The sequence below is a fragment of the Meles meles genome, chromosome 17, assembly GCF_922984935.1.
Source record: "Meles meles chromosome 17, mMelMel3.1 paternal haplotype, whole genome shotgun sequence".
Lineage (NCBI taxonomy): Eukaryota > Metazoa > Chordata > Mammalia > Carnivora > Mustelidae > Meles > Meles meles.
Genome location: NC_060082.1, coordinates 65476475 through 65491677, shown reverse-complemented (window position 1 = coordinate 65491677; position 15203 = coordinate 65476475). Strand labels below are relative to the sequence as shown.

Genomic DNA, 15203 nt, shown 5'->3' with positions numbered 1-15203 from the left:
TATTCTAGAAGAGATCATGATCTAGTGAGTGATACAGGCAAATAAGCAGATCCCTAGTTTCATATAAGAATAAAGAACCTAGATGTCCATCAACAGATGAATGGATAAAGAAGATGTGGTATATATACACAATGGAATACTATGCAGCCATCAAAAGAAATGAAATCATGCCATTTGCGACGACGTGGATGGAACTAGAGCGGATCATGCTTAGTGAAATAAGTCAATCGGAGAAAGACAACTATCATATGATCTCCCTGATATGAGGACATGGAGAAGCAACATGGGGGGTTAGGGAGATAGGAGAAGAATAAATGAAACAAGATGGGATTGGGAGGGAGACAAACCATAAATGACTCTTAATCTCACAAAACAAACTGGGGGTTGCTGGGGGGAGGTGGGATTGGGAGAGGGGGAGGGGGCTATGGACATTGGGGAGGGGAGGCGAACCATAAGAGACTATGGACTCTGAAAAACAACCTGAGGGTTTTGAAGGGTCAGGGGTGGGAGGTGGGGGGAACAGGTGGTGGGTAATGGGGAGGGCACGTTTTGCATGGAGCACTGGGTGTTGTGCAAAAAGAATGAATACTGTTACGCTGAAAAAATAAATAAAATGGAAAAAAAAAAGAAAAGAACAAAAAAAAAGAATTATGATTTTAGTGTATGTGGAGAGCCTGAAGGCACGGAGAAATGGCTCCAAACTTTTGCATGTGGGAGCCGGGTTAAGGACTTGCAGGACAGGCCTGTAAGATATTTTGAAGGATGGGTAGGAGTTATCTGCTGGGAACATGGTGGAGTAAGAGGAGCTTAAGCTCATCTCGTCCCATGGATATAACTGCTTAACACTGACATTAGCTTAAATAATCCAGAAAACAACCTGAAGACTGGCAGAACAAACTCCACAGCTAAATCTAAAGAGGCCACTCCAAAGAAAGTAGGAAGGGTGATGATATGGTCTGGGGAAAAAGCAGACCATGTCCATCCACAGTAGGGAGGGAGCTGGTGGCATGGAAAAAAGCGGCAAACAGACTTTTATGCTGGGGAGCCCACAAATGGGGAGGGTGAATCCCCATAATATGTGCCTTCGAAAAGAGGGGGGCCAGATTTCATGAATTCTTACAACCAGCAAGACCTAAATCCTGGAATTTAAAAAATTGGCAGGCTCAGCTCTGGGAGAGCCTGGAGGGCATTAGGAAGGAGAGTGCTCACCCTTAAAGACACAGCATGGCAAACATCTATGCAGATATACTGTGGAACCAGCAATTTGAAAAACACCAGGGGCAGATGGTGAGGAGACTGATTTTTTTCATTTAAGGGCATGGCTCAGAGAGACAGGTTCATGGGGAGACCCCTCCAAGAACAAAGGGGTTGGCAGGTGCCATTTCCCTTCCGTACCCACCAGCATAAAAAAACGAGCCACCTGTGGGAACCAGCACAACCTCAACACTCCTTACTTAACTTGCTTGCACCAAGCCCTGCCCCACTGTGGTTTTCAGTGGATCTTCCCTTTCCAGTCGTGCTGGCCTTAGTCCCAGTGCTGCAGGTCCCCTTCCTTGGAAAATCAGTGCAAACCCTGCAAATGCTATCTCCCTACCTGCGTGTTTTGTGGGACCTCAGTTCTGGCAGCAGGGGAAGGTCTTGTTTAGCAGAGAGAACACTGCACATCTTGTTAAAACATGCCCTACCCCTGCTGGGGACCAAACACTGCCCACAATAATCACAGAGAGCCTCTGCAGACAACTGGGCTGAAAGAAAAAGGCCAAGACTCAACAGCAGAGCACACACAACACTCACACTCAGAGGAGACAGTCCCTGAAGTGCCAGGCCCTAGTGAACAGGAGACACTATACTGCAGAGCACTTGAGGACCTCTTCATGAGTTACTATCCTCAAGAACAAGAGAAGGAGCTGACCTTCCCAACAGACAGAAACAGACACAGGAAGTCAGACAAAATGAGAAGACTGAGAAATGTCTCCCAAATGAAAGAACAGGACCAAACTACAGCAAGAGACCAAAGAGAAAACAGATAAAAGTAATATGCCTGATAGAGAATTTAAAGTAATGGTCATAGAAGATAGTCATTGGACTTGAGAAAAGAGTGGAGGACATCAGTGAGATCCTTAACACACAGATAAAGAATAGAACCAACCAGAGATCTGGAACATAATAAATGAAATTTTAAAAATATACTAAATGGAATAAATAGGATAGGTGAAGCAGAGAAATTAATTAATGACCTGGAAGACAGATAATGTGGAGTAATCAAGCTGCGCAAAGGAGAGGAAAGAAAATCATGCAAATTGAGAATAGTCTTATGGAACTCAGTGACTTTGTCAAGCATAATAACATTTGCATATAGAGATCTTAGAAGAAGAGAGAGAAAAGGGGCAGAAAATTTATTTTGAAGAAACAATAGCTGAAAATATCTCTAATCTGGGGAAGGAAACGGATGTCCAGATATGGGAGGCATAGAGATCCTCCCAAAAATTCAACCCAAGGAGGTCCACAAAGAGACATGTAGTTGTTAAAATGGCACAAAGTAGCAATAAAGAACAAATTTTGACAACAGCAGGAGAAGACAGTTATATACAATGGAACCTCCATAAGGCTATCAGTGGATTTTTCAACAGAAACTTTGCAGGCCAGAAAGGAATAGCATAATATATTCAGAGTGCTGAAAGGGAAAAATCTGCTGCCATGAAAAATTCCAAATTCTGTGAGGCCAGTATCACCCTGATAACAAAACCAGATAAAGACACAACAAAAAAGAGACCTATAGGCCAGTATCTCTCATGGAATTAGATGCACATATCTTTAATGCAGTATTAGCAAACCAAATCCACAAATATATTTAAAAAATCATATATCACAATCAAGTGGGATTTACTGCAGAATGCAAAGGAGGCTCAATATTTATAAAACAATGTGACATGTCACTTCAAGAAGAGAAAAGATAAAAACCATATGACCATTTCCACATTTGACAAAGTACAACATCCATTCAAGATAAAAACTCTCTGAGAGTCAAATATCATATGGTTTTACTTATTAGTGGAGCATAACAAATGACATGGAGGACATTGGGAGATGGAGAGGAGAAGGAAGTTGAGGGAAATTGGAAGGGGAGGCGAACCATAAGAGAATATGGACTCTGAAAAACAACCTGAGGGTTTTGAAGGGGCGGGGGTGGGAGGTTGGGGGAACCAGGTGGTGGGTAATAGGGAGGGCACGTATTGCATGGAGCACTGGGTGTTGTGCAAAAACAATGAATACTGTTATGCTGAAAAAAATAAATAAATTAATTAAAAAAAAAAGATAAAAGCTCTCTGCAAAGTAGAGTCTAGAGGGAACATACCTGAACACAATAAAACCCTCTAATGAAAAATGCACAGCCAATATTATACTCAGTGGTGAAAAGCAGAGATTTTCCCCTAAGTTCAGGAGCAAGGCAAGGATGTCCACTCTCATTCAACATGGTGCTGGAAGTCCTCAACAGCAACCAGACAATATAAGGAAATAAAAGGCATCTGCAGTAGTAAGGAAGAAGCAAAACTGTCACTTTACAGATTACATGATACTAAAGACTCCACCAAAAAAAAAAAAAAATACTAGAACTGATACATGAATTCAGTAAAGTTGCAGAATACGAAATCAATGTACAGAAATCTATTGCATCCCTATACACTAAGCGAAGCAACAGAAAGTGAAATTAAGAAAACAATCCCATTCAGAGTTGCACCAGAAACAATAAAATATCTAGGAATAAACTTAACCAACAAGGTGAAGGATGTGTACTCTGAAGACCTGTACTCTGACACCTGTACACTGATGAAAGAAATTTAAGATGAAGCAAGGAAATAGACATTCCATGCTAATGGTTTGGAAGAACAAATATTGTTAAAATGTTCATACTACCCAAAGCAATCTACAGATTTAATGCAAACCCCTATCAAAATAAAAGCATCTTTTTCATAGAACTAGAACTAACAATCCTAAAATTTGTATAGAATCACAAAAGAGTAGCCAAAGCAATCTTGAAAAAGAAAAACAAAATTGGAGGGACCACAATTCCAGATTTCAAGTTATAGTACAAAGGAGAGTAATTAAAACAGCATGGTACTGGCATAAAAGCAGATACATAGATTAATGGAGTAGAACGAAAACCCAGAAACAAATCTACAAGTTTATGGTCAATTAATCTTTGATAAAGGAGGAATGAATATACAATCAGAAAAAGATAGTTTCTTCAACAGATGGTGTTAGGACGGCCACATGCAAAAGAATGAAGCTGGACCACTTTCTTTCACCATACACAAAAATAAATTACAAAAGATTTAAAGACTTGAAACCATAAAAGTCCTTGAAGGGAGCACAGGCAGTAATCTCTCTGACATTGACTGTAGCAAAATTTTTGATATGTCTCCTGAGGCAAGGGATATAAAAACAAAAATAAACTCTTAGGACTATATCAAAATAAAATGTCTGCACAGCAAAGGAAATAATCAACAAAACTAAAAATAAGGCTAGTGAATGGGAGAGGATATTTGCAAATGACATATCTGATAAAGGGTTAGTATCCAAAATATATAAAGAACTGATACAACTCAATATCCAGAAAACAAATAATCCAATTAAAAAATGGACAAAAGCCAGGAACAGACAGTTCTCCAAAGGAGATATACAAATGGCCATCAGACACAGGAAAAGATATTCAACATCATTCATCATCAGGGAATGAAAATTACAATGAGTTATCACGTCACACCTGTCAGAATGGCTAAAATCACAAAGAAGAAACAAGCGTCAATGAGGATGTAGAGAAAAAGAACTCCTGTGCACTGTTGCTGGGAATACAAACTGGTGCAGCCACTGTGAAAAACAGCATAAATTTTCCTCAAAAAAATAAAAAATAGAACCACGCTAAGATATAGTAATTTCACTACTCAGTACTTATCCTCCCAAAAGATGAAAACACTACTTTAAAGGGATACATGCAGCCCTGTATTTTTTGTGGCATTATTTCCAAGAGCTAAACTATGGAAGCAACCCAAGTGTCCACTGATAGATGAATGGATAAAGATGTGGTGTATATATACAATGTATACAATGTATATATACAATATATACAATGGGGTAGTAACCAGTTATAAAAAGGAATGCAATCTTGACACTTGTAATAACATGGATAGAGGTAGCGTATAATGTCGAGTGATTTAAGTCCGTCAGAGAAAGACAAATGCCATACAATCACACTCATATGTGGAATTTAAGGAACAAAACAAAGGAGCAAAGGAAAAAGAGAGAGAGAGAAACCAAGAACCAGACTCTTATCTCTAGAAAACAAACATGGTTTCCAGAGGGAAGGTGGGTGGAGGGAGGAGTGAAATAGGGTATGGGTATTAAAGAGTATACTTGTCATGATGAAAATAAAATGAAAAAAAGGAAGAATGAGTCTGAGTTGATTAAAAAAAGGGGGGGACGGAAAGGATATTTAGAGTTGAGCAGCATTGTTACAAAGATGAGGAGCCCCAGAAAGCATGATCACATGGCGAAGTGCAACATGTTGGGCGTGACTGGGGTTTAGGATTGGAGTAGAGTGGGAGGCGTGAGAATCAAAGCTAGTGAGATCGTAACGTTCATTTACTGGGTGTTCTTAATGTGCCAAGTACTTTACATGTGTAATGTTATTTAATTGTCTTTAATTAATAGATTTTAATTTTTTAGAGCTAGTTTAAGTGGAAAGTACAGAGGGTTCCCATATACATTCCAACCCCACATGCACAACTTCCCCAACTATTAACATCCCACACCAGAGTGGTACATTTTTTATAATCAATGAACCTAGAACTGATGTATCACTATTACTCAAAGTTCATAGTTGACATTAGGGTTCTCTCTTGGTGATATACATTCTATGGGTTTTGACAGATGTAGAATGTTATGTATCCACCATAGTGATACCACATAGAAGAGTTTTCCCTGTCCTAAAAATGCTCTGTACTCCACCTTTTTTTTTTTAAGATTTTATTTATTCATTTGACAGAGATCCCAAGTAGGCAGAGAAGCAGGCAGAGAGAGAGGAGGAAGCAGGCTCTCTGCTGAGCAGAGAGCCCGATGCCAGGCTCGATCCCAGGGTCCTGGGATCATGACCCGAGCAGAAGGCAGAGGCTTTAACCCACTGAGCCACCCAGGTGCCCCTGCACTCCACCTTTCTATCCTTGCCTCCCCTAACCCCTGGGAACCACTAAGCTTTTTACTGTCTCCATTTATTGTGTTTTGCGTTTTGCCTTTTCTAGAATAAATTTTGTAGCTTTTTCAGATTGACCTCTTTCACTTAGCAATATGAATTTAAAGTTCCTCCCAGTCTTTTTATGGCTTGATAGCTCGTTTCTTTTCAGCACTGATTAATGTTCCATTGTCCGGTTGTGCTGCAGTTTTATTTGATAGTTTATGTAAAGAAGGACATCTTGGTTGCTTCCCAGTTTGGGCAATTATAAGTAAATCTGCTGTAAACATCTGTGTGCAAATTTTGTGTGATATGTTTTCAGTTCCTTTAAGTAAATACCAAAGAGTACAATAAACTACGTCACATGGTAAGGGTATATTTAATTTTGTAAGAAACTATTTTCCAAAATGTCTGTACTATTTTGCATTCTCAGTAACAATGAATGGGTCTTCTTGGTACTCCATAACCTTGCTGTTTTTGATGTTGTCAGTTTTGGATTTTGGCAATTTTAATAGGTGTTCAGTGATAGCTCACTATTATTTAAATTTGCAGTTCCCTATTGAACAATGATGTGGAACACCTTTTTTTTTTTAAGATTTTATTTATTTGACAGAGATCACAAGTAGGCAGAAAGGCAGGCAGAGAGAGAGAGGAAGGGAAGCAGGCTCCCCGCTGAGCGGAGAGCCCATTGCAGGGCTGGATCCCAGGACCCTGGGATCATGACTTGAACCGAAGGCAGAGGCTTTAACCCACTGAGCCACCCAGGCACCCCTGGAACACCTTTTCATATACATACTTAACCATCTGTACATCTTTTTTAGTGAGGTACCAGTCCAGATGTTTCACTCATTTTTAAATCAGGTTGTTTTTTTTCTCCCCCTGTCTGAGGCACAAAGGGATTTTTTTTCTAAGATATTCACTGTGAGAACCTGGGTGAGCTCCTGTAGACCAAACCCATAAGAAAATGGATGCTCCCTATGACTTGGACCTCCTAGACTTTTTAATTTACTGAGTTTCTAGAAATTCATCAGTTACAGTTTAGAATTTCCTGCTCAGGCACTGGTTCCCATAGGAATGCCTGCTTGTGTGTTTCGGCTTTCATAAATTGTGATTCTCTGAATTTATCTATCTGCCTATCCAAATTTGGGGAGCAGTGGTTTGTCCTGTAACCATACTTCTTTGAAGAATCTAAGAAGGATTGTTGATTTTTCAGTTGTCCACTTGTTAAGACATGGGCAACTTCAACTCTTGTTACATGTTACACTAGAAAGTGGAAGTTGTGTTATTTAATTTTAAAACATAGGCTTATTATTTTCTCATTGTATCGATGAATTAAAGTGAACATATAACTTATTCTTCTGTTGGAAGTCTTTCGAGAGTTAAAGAGGATGCAATTAATAATTATCCCAGACATCAAATATAAACTGTGACGATGATTACCCTATTGATTGTGGTTACACCTGATGAGGAAATTAAAGATTTTATTTTTTTAGTTGTCAGAGAGAGAGAGAGAAAATGCACAAGCACCGGGAATGACAGACAGAGGGAGAAGTAAGTTCCCCGCTGAGCAAGGAGCCCAATGTGGGTCTCCATCCCAGGACCTGGGATCATGACCTGAGCCAATGGCAGAGGCTTAACCCACTGAGCCACCCTGTCATCCCCTGGTGAGGAAACTAATGTCTTGGAACTAACAAGGGGTACTGATGGGTTTGAACCCAAACAGTCTGATCCTTGAGTGAGTACTGTTAGTTTCTGTGCTGTCAGAATCAGTTTGGAAGTGCCTTATGTGTCTTTTCAAGGTCGTTGTTGGGATTCATCAGCACTCATCATTATGGTCATTCTTTACTAAGAAACAATCGAAACACAGTATCACACATTATTTATTAGCTCTTAATTTATTTTTATTTTCCTTTTAGTTGGAGGACAAGAATTTCATTAAATTACTCTTTACTTATTATTGTATATAACCTCTTCTAAATCTGGAAGTTGTTTTCTTTTTCAGAATTCTGGACTCGAAAGAGACATCCAGTTAATCTTTTGGTTCCATGTGTGGATCAGCAGGCCTAGATGATGTAACTGACTTGCCAGATAACAGATTCATCTCTTGTCGAATCTAGCTGAGACTGGGTGGCAGAAACATATAGGGATTAAAAATGGAATTAGGTTGCCTGGATTCCACACCCTACAGGCTGTGAGCTTTTGGGAAGCATGTTTTCCTCTCTAAATCTCATTTTTCTGACCCGCGTAATTGAGAAAATAGCAGTACCCATCTCATAGAGTTGTTTCAAGTCTATTCCCAGTACCTAGTCAGCACTCAATACGTGGTCTCTATTATTATCTTTATCTGAGTCTCTCGGTTACTAGTGAAGTGCTTTTAAAACATGTTTCCTTTGAATCACTGAGGCAATGGCTTTTTGAGATTTGTCAGTGTAGGTCTCCAGTATGCCAGCAGGAGTTCACTGATTATTTTAAAAAGCTGCCTATTTGTATAATTAACATGAGAAGAAAATAATCTCCTTTGCTATTTCTGGTATACCATCAAGCACAGATTTCTCTGCCTTTGTAGAAATAAAGAAGTAGTAAAGAAAATACTTCTAAAACTTAACTTTTATTTTTATTAATATTATAAACATACACAGCTTAAAAATCAGTCCCAAAGGCTTTTCTTTCTTTCTTTTTTTTAAAGATTTTATTTATTTATTTGACAGAGATCACAAGTAGGCAGAGAGACAGGCAGAGAGAGAGAAAGAAGCAGGCTCCCTGCCGAGCAGAGAGCCCACATGATTTACATTAGACCTTTAATTGAAAATAACATTTTGGTTTTTGGTTTTTGTTTTTTTTTTAAGATTTTATTTATATATTTGACAGACAGAGATCACAAGTAGGCAGAGAAGCAGGCAGAGGGGGAGGAAGCCGGCTTCCTGCCGAGCAGAGAGCCCGATGCGGGGCTCGATTCCAGGACCCTGAGATCATGATCTGAGCCTAAGGCAGAGGCTTTAACCCACTGAGCCACCCAGGTGCCCCAGTCCCAAAGGCTTTTAACAAAAACTATCTGTCCCTAGCCCATTCCTCCTGACTCTTGATTACTGATTCCCAGAGGCTATCACTTTCAGCTTTCTTTTGGTGTTTACCTTCATATTTCTATGTAAACTGTTCATACTACTATTTCTTGATTTTTTATTTTTAGATTGTCACTTTTGACTTCCTACTATAGAGAAGAATTTAGCTGTCTTCTCTCTCCCATAGCCACATATACTAACCTTACATATATACACGGACCCTCCTGTATTCTACTAATATAGTTATATTATATTTAAATATTTATAATTCTGAAAATATCATTTGCAGCTGAGCCCTGTGTAAATTCTGATTACATTTCCTTTCTTACATGATATTGCCGTCTTTGAGGTTGATAGCTTGTCTTTTTGTTTGTTTGCATAATCTTCTAAATATCCATCACCAATGCATTTCCAACCTCTCCTCTAGGAGTTGAAATTTCTTAATACCTTCAAAAATCTTAGGCATTAGGTGTTCTGGTACTTTCATTTTTTTGTTTTCTTAGTGGGGAAATATATCTCTCCAGTAATCTGTGTCTTCTCATTCAAATAGATACTGACTCTTCTTCTGGCCTCGTACTGGCATCTACACCCTCTTTTAATACCTGATGCCCTCTAGCTGGGCCAGGTGCCCATTAGGGCAGTTTTGCATAGTTCCGTGTTTCCAGAGAATAGACCGTGTGCTCTCCTGCCAGGTTGAGCCGGGGCAGCTCCTAGCTACGTTATCCATGGAATCTCACTGCTTTCACGCAGCGGTCAGCCTCAACTGCCCCCACTACCGCCCATTATTGTCAGAGCTATTGGTGTCCCTGATGGAAATGACCCAGCTTCTGGGTTTCGGTTGTTGGCTTTCTTGAATGCAGCTTTCCTCTCTCTCTAGTCTATCAGTTTAGTGGGCAGTTATCCTGCTGAGCTTACACTCTCAGCGTTTTTCTTCCGTCCTCCCATTTTCTTTGGCTTTCTTGATTTAAACCTTTTTTATTTTTAAAACTCGTTGTATTGCAAGAAGCCGTATATTGGTTAAAACCATGGGCTCTGGACGCCTAGACTCACCCCTTGAATGACCCTGGGAAAACTACTTAATTTCTCTTGCTGCCTCAGTTTTCTCATCTTAAAAAAAAATAGTTGGAGTCCTTTTTAAGAGCAAATGATTTAAGAGACATAAAGCATGCAAAAACCATAGCTGGCCTAACAAATATTCGCCATTTTAGACTGGTTTCAGGTAAAAAGATAAAGGTGTGTATTTAATTTATCATGCCCAAAGAAATGCACTTAAAAATATGAATCACTAGGCAACTATTGTTCATTTCATCTATACAGAAAACAGTGGACAAAGGCGAGGTATCTGATATGTTACATAAAATGTCTGGGTCTTTATATAGTTTTATTACTGAAAGGTACCTTGGTGATTATGGTCTCCAACTCTTTTTATTACAGATAGGAAAACTGAGACCCAGAGAAAGAGGGTTAAGTGACTTGCCTCAAGACTAGAATCCAAGCACCAGGATTCTTCATTTGATCTTCTTTCCATTAAGTCATTTATCTTTTTCTAATGAACAGTGAATGCTGTGAGACTTGAAACTTTTATTTTTGGGGATGACACTATCATATGCCTAAGTTTCTTCTTCTTTTTTTTTTTTTTAAAGATTTTATTTATTTATTTGACAGAGAGAGATCACAAGTAGGTAGAGACGCAGGCAGAGAGAGAGGCAGAGAGAGAGGAGGAAGCAGGCTCCCCGCGGAGCAGAGAGCCCGATGCGGGGCTCGATCCCAGGACCTTGAGATCATGACCTGAGCCGAAGGCAGCAGCTTAATCCACTGAGCCACCCAGGCGCCCCCTAAGTTTCTTCTTCTTATTTGTTTGTCAAGGGCTTAGAACTGAATCAATAATAAGCTTTGGTTTATGATATACTCTCTTCATTGGTCTTGCTTGTTTATTTATTTACAATAAGGTAATACATAAAAAAATTAAAGCACCCACATTGTGTCCAGTACCTTGGAGGAAAATGTAACGTGTATAATTTCCATGTACATGTGGTACAAAAATAAATGCATGTGTTTAGAATTATGGTGGTGATACACCTATTTGTTATTTTCTCTCCGGAAGTGAAAGTCACCTTATGGATGATACAACTCTCCTTCTCACCCCGTCAGAGTCCACCAGACAGGGCTAGCAGTGGACTAGAAAACAAAGTAAGACAGAGAGGAAAATGACAGAAATATGAGTGCCTGCATTTAGCATTGGGACGTGTGTGTCTCTAAAACTGGTTCGTCGTCTACAAGCTATGTAATGCTGAGCTTGTTTCTGATGCAGGGTTGAGAACCATCGGCGTCATCACCAAACTGGATCTTATGGATGAAGGAACAGATGCCAGGGACGTTCTAGAGAATAAGCTGCTGCCTCTCCGCAGGGGTAACGTATCGCATCCCGTACGGCTCCTTTGATGACGTGGCAGAGAGACAATCGGGAAACTGATGGGGAGCTGGGTTTTATGCCTTCACAGATGTAGGGAATGTATTTATGATTAATTACACTTTTTGGGGAATGGCATAATGTTCCCAAATGATATATCAAAAATGATCCAAAGGGAGAACTCCTCCTGAAATTAACAGGAATAAGAAAAGAGGAAAAGGAAGGAGTTTGAAGGAGGGTATAAATCCGCATCATAGGCTGCATGAGTGTACCCTGTGCTGTGCCAAGGGTGACTTATTTACTGCCCACCATATAACAATACTGCAAAGGGACACACTGTATTAAAGTGCACAGAGCTTTTAAGGGCAAAAGACATTATTGTGTTACTGTTAACAAAGTGTCATTAGCCACTCAGCCAGCCTTTGTTAAATACTGACGTCTCACACTGAGTTTTGTAAAGGGTTCAGTTCTTCAGCCCTTACAAATAATTTTACTTTTCTTCTCAGCCTGTTTGAGAGCCTTGAAATCTCCCCAGAATGAACAAGTGTCCCAAACCACATTGTATGTGCTCCGTTTCAGGTTATGTGGGCGTGGTCAACAGAAGCCAGAAGGATATAGATGGGAAGAAGGACATTAAGGCTGCCATGTTGGCCGAAAGGAAGTTTTTTCTCTCGCACCCGGCTTACAGACATATTGCTGATCGGATGGGGACCCCACACCTGCAGAAGGTCCTTAATCAGGTAAAGACGTTTTCTCAAGCAACAGGAACAATTATGAAATATGGAAGGGACTGTTGGAATTCATATGTCTCATTTTAATATTAGTTGTTTCCAAATTAAGACATTCTGCTTAAATGATAGGAATTAAAAAGTGAATATGAGTACTTAGTTGCACACTGTTACTATTCTCAGGGAGCAGAATCTATTTAATGTTACTGAAAGTACACTGCTCAGAGCAGAAATACACTTCTTTAAGAACAGTGAATAAGGGTATATGTATCAGCACCCATTTTACTCATAAGATATAGTCATCTAAGAAATTAAGGGCACCTGGGTGGCTCAGTGGGTTAAAGCATCTGCCTTCGGCTCAGGTCATGATCCCAGGGTCCTGGGATCAAACCCCGCATGGGGCTCTCTGCTCAGCGAGGAGACTGCCTCCCTCTCTCTTTCTCTGCCTGCCTCTGCCTACTTGTGATCTCTGACTGTCAAATAAATAAATAAAATCTTTTAAAAAATCATTAAAAAAAAAAGAAGAAAGAAAGTAATTAGGGGCGACTGGGTGGCCTGGTTGCTAAGTGTCTGCCTTTGGCTTGGGTTGTGATCCCAGGGTCCTGGGATCGAGCCCTGAGTCGGGCTCCCTGCTCAACGGGGAGCCTGCTTCTCCCTCTCCTATTCCTCCTGCTTGTGTTCTGTCTCTAGCTGTCTCTTTCTCTCTCTCTCCCTCTCTCTCTCTCTCTCGCGCGCGCGTTCAAATAAATAAAAATCTTTTAAAAAAAGAAATTATCGTTGTACATCTCTGAAAGGTTGACTTCTTGGGATCTGTTTTGAAAATGTCAATCTGTAATGGTTAGGTTAGATTTCTTTTTAAAATTTCTTTATGGTTTTGATTAGGATCAATTTGTTCCTTCATTTAAATTTTTGAAAATAATGCAGCCTTATAAGCAGTCATTGGTCTCCATTCATCTAAGTTTTTCCGGCTAACCCCTTTCCCCACGCGGATAGACCTGGGCCTCCATCTTCCCACCTTCCGTGCACTTACACCCTTCTTGAATAAAACCCCAGTGCGCTTACTTGGCTACATATTTTCCATCTCCTAGGGAAGTTAAGCATCATCCTCAGGGTATGCCGGGCCGCTCCCTGAGTTGTGATCATATTGACTCACGTGGCGAACAGCTTTTCTCACAAATAGAATCACAAGATGTGCTTTAACTTTTATTTATAAACTTTAACAGTCAACCAATCAGATCGATATTGAATGTCCTGATTGTTTGCTCCTAGAAGGTATCAGTAGAGACGAACAACATAGTTGCGACATTGGACCTGACCCTTTAGGCAGAACAATTGAAGAAGTTTTAGAAAATAAGAAAGCAGGGGTATACTTCTATTTTAAGTGACATAACTCAGACTCATGTAAAGTTTGTTCTTTTTTTCCTTTTCTTTTCTTTCTTTATTTGTTTATAATTTTTTATTTTTTTATTTTTTTTATAATTTTTTATTAACATATAATGTATTATTGGCCCCAGGGGTACAGGTCTGTGAATCGCCAGGTTTACACACTTCACAGCACTCACCCGAGCACACACCCTCCAAGTTTGTTCTTTTTAATTAAGGGTAGATGAGTATTTAAAAGCCATGACGTGGTGCTATGGTTGTGTCCTTTCACAAACATGAATATATTTTAGAGAAGGAACATTGGTTTGCCACACAAAGACCGTAATATTCTACCAATATGTGTAGTTTTATAGATTACTGCTTTCATGCCTGTATAGGCCTAAGAAAAACACAAACTGAAAAATTCTTAGAGAAAAATCACTAAGATGATTAGGAGATAAAGTTGGAAATAAATTAGGTTGTGAATACTAGAAAAGTAGAAAGAATGCGACTGGCCATTTGGTTATATAAATGACCCCTAAATTATGACATGATTGGATTCTGGTTGACTGAAAACTGAATGGATTTTGTACTGAAGATCTCTCGTTTCTTGGATAATCAGTTTCTTTTTTATTGCTTCAGGGATCTCATACTGTTTGAAACTAGGGTACTTTCATGGTCGATTCAATGTGCACCGATACCTCTGGCCCTGAGGGACAGTTTCTATGGAGAAAACTGGAATAGAACATGACATTTTTGAGTCATGATGCCTAGAGGGCAGAGAATAAGGGAGTGAGATATGAGATGAATTTGGAGAAGTAGGCAGAGGCTGGATCTTGTAATATTTGTAGGCAAGTTAAAGATTTTTGTTCTTATCCTAAGAGTAGTGGGGAGTGAGTCATTTAAAGCATCTGAGTAGGGAGTTACACAATCATAGCTGTGGATTAAAAATGATCATGGCGGGGCGCCTGGGGGGCTCAGTGGGTTAAAGCCTCTGCCTTTGGCTCAGGTCATGATCCCAGGGTCCTGAGATCGAGCCCCGCATCGGGCTCTCTGCTCGTCAGGGAGCCTGCTTCCTCTGTCTCTCTCTGCCTGCCTCTTTGCCTACTTGTGATCTCTGTCTGTCAAGTAAATAAATAAAATCTTTAAAAAAAAATGATCATGGTGGTTCCAGATAAGAAGATTAGACATGAGAAATTAAGAGTCAAAGGAAATGATGGTAGCTTGGTCTTGATTAGGGCCAGTGAAGATGAAAAAAACCAGAATTGAGAAATGTTTAGGAAAAATAAAAAACTTGGTAGTAGATTATTAACTCTGGTGGGTGATGGAGACGTGAAGTCAAGGATACATTCCAAGTTCCCATATTGTTATGAAGTCACCGAGATGGAGAACCCCGAAAGCAGGATTAGGTGTTTGAT

The 15203-nt window shown here is 39.8% G+C and overlaps 1 protein-coding gene across 6 annotated transcripts in view; it reads left to right on the top strand.

The window, feature by feature from the left end:
• DNM3 (dynamin 3) overlaps positions 1–15203 on the top strand; it is a 535138-nt gene that overhangs the window by 184488 nt on the left and 335447 nt on the right. For all 6 annotated transcript variants that reach the window (XM_045982937.1, XM_045982938.1, XM_045982935.1 and 3 more), the window contains exons 5-6: positions 11597–11695; positions 12275–12435. In XM_045982937.1, the coding sequence (XP_045838893.1) occupies positions 11597–11695; positions 12275–12435 (260 nt within the window). The remainder of the gene's footprint in view (positions 1–11596; positions 11696–12274; positions 12436–15203) is intronic.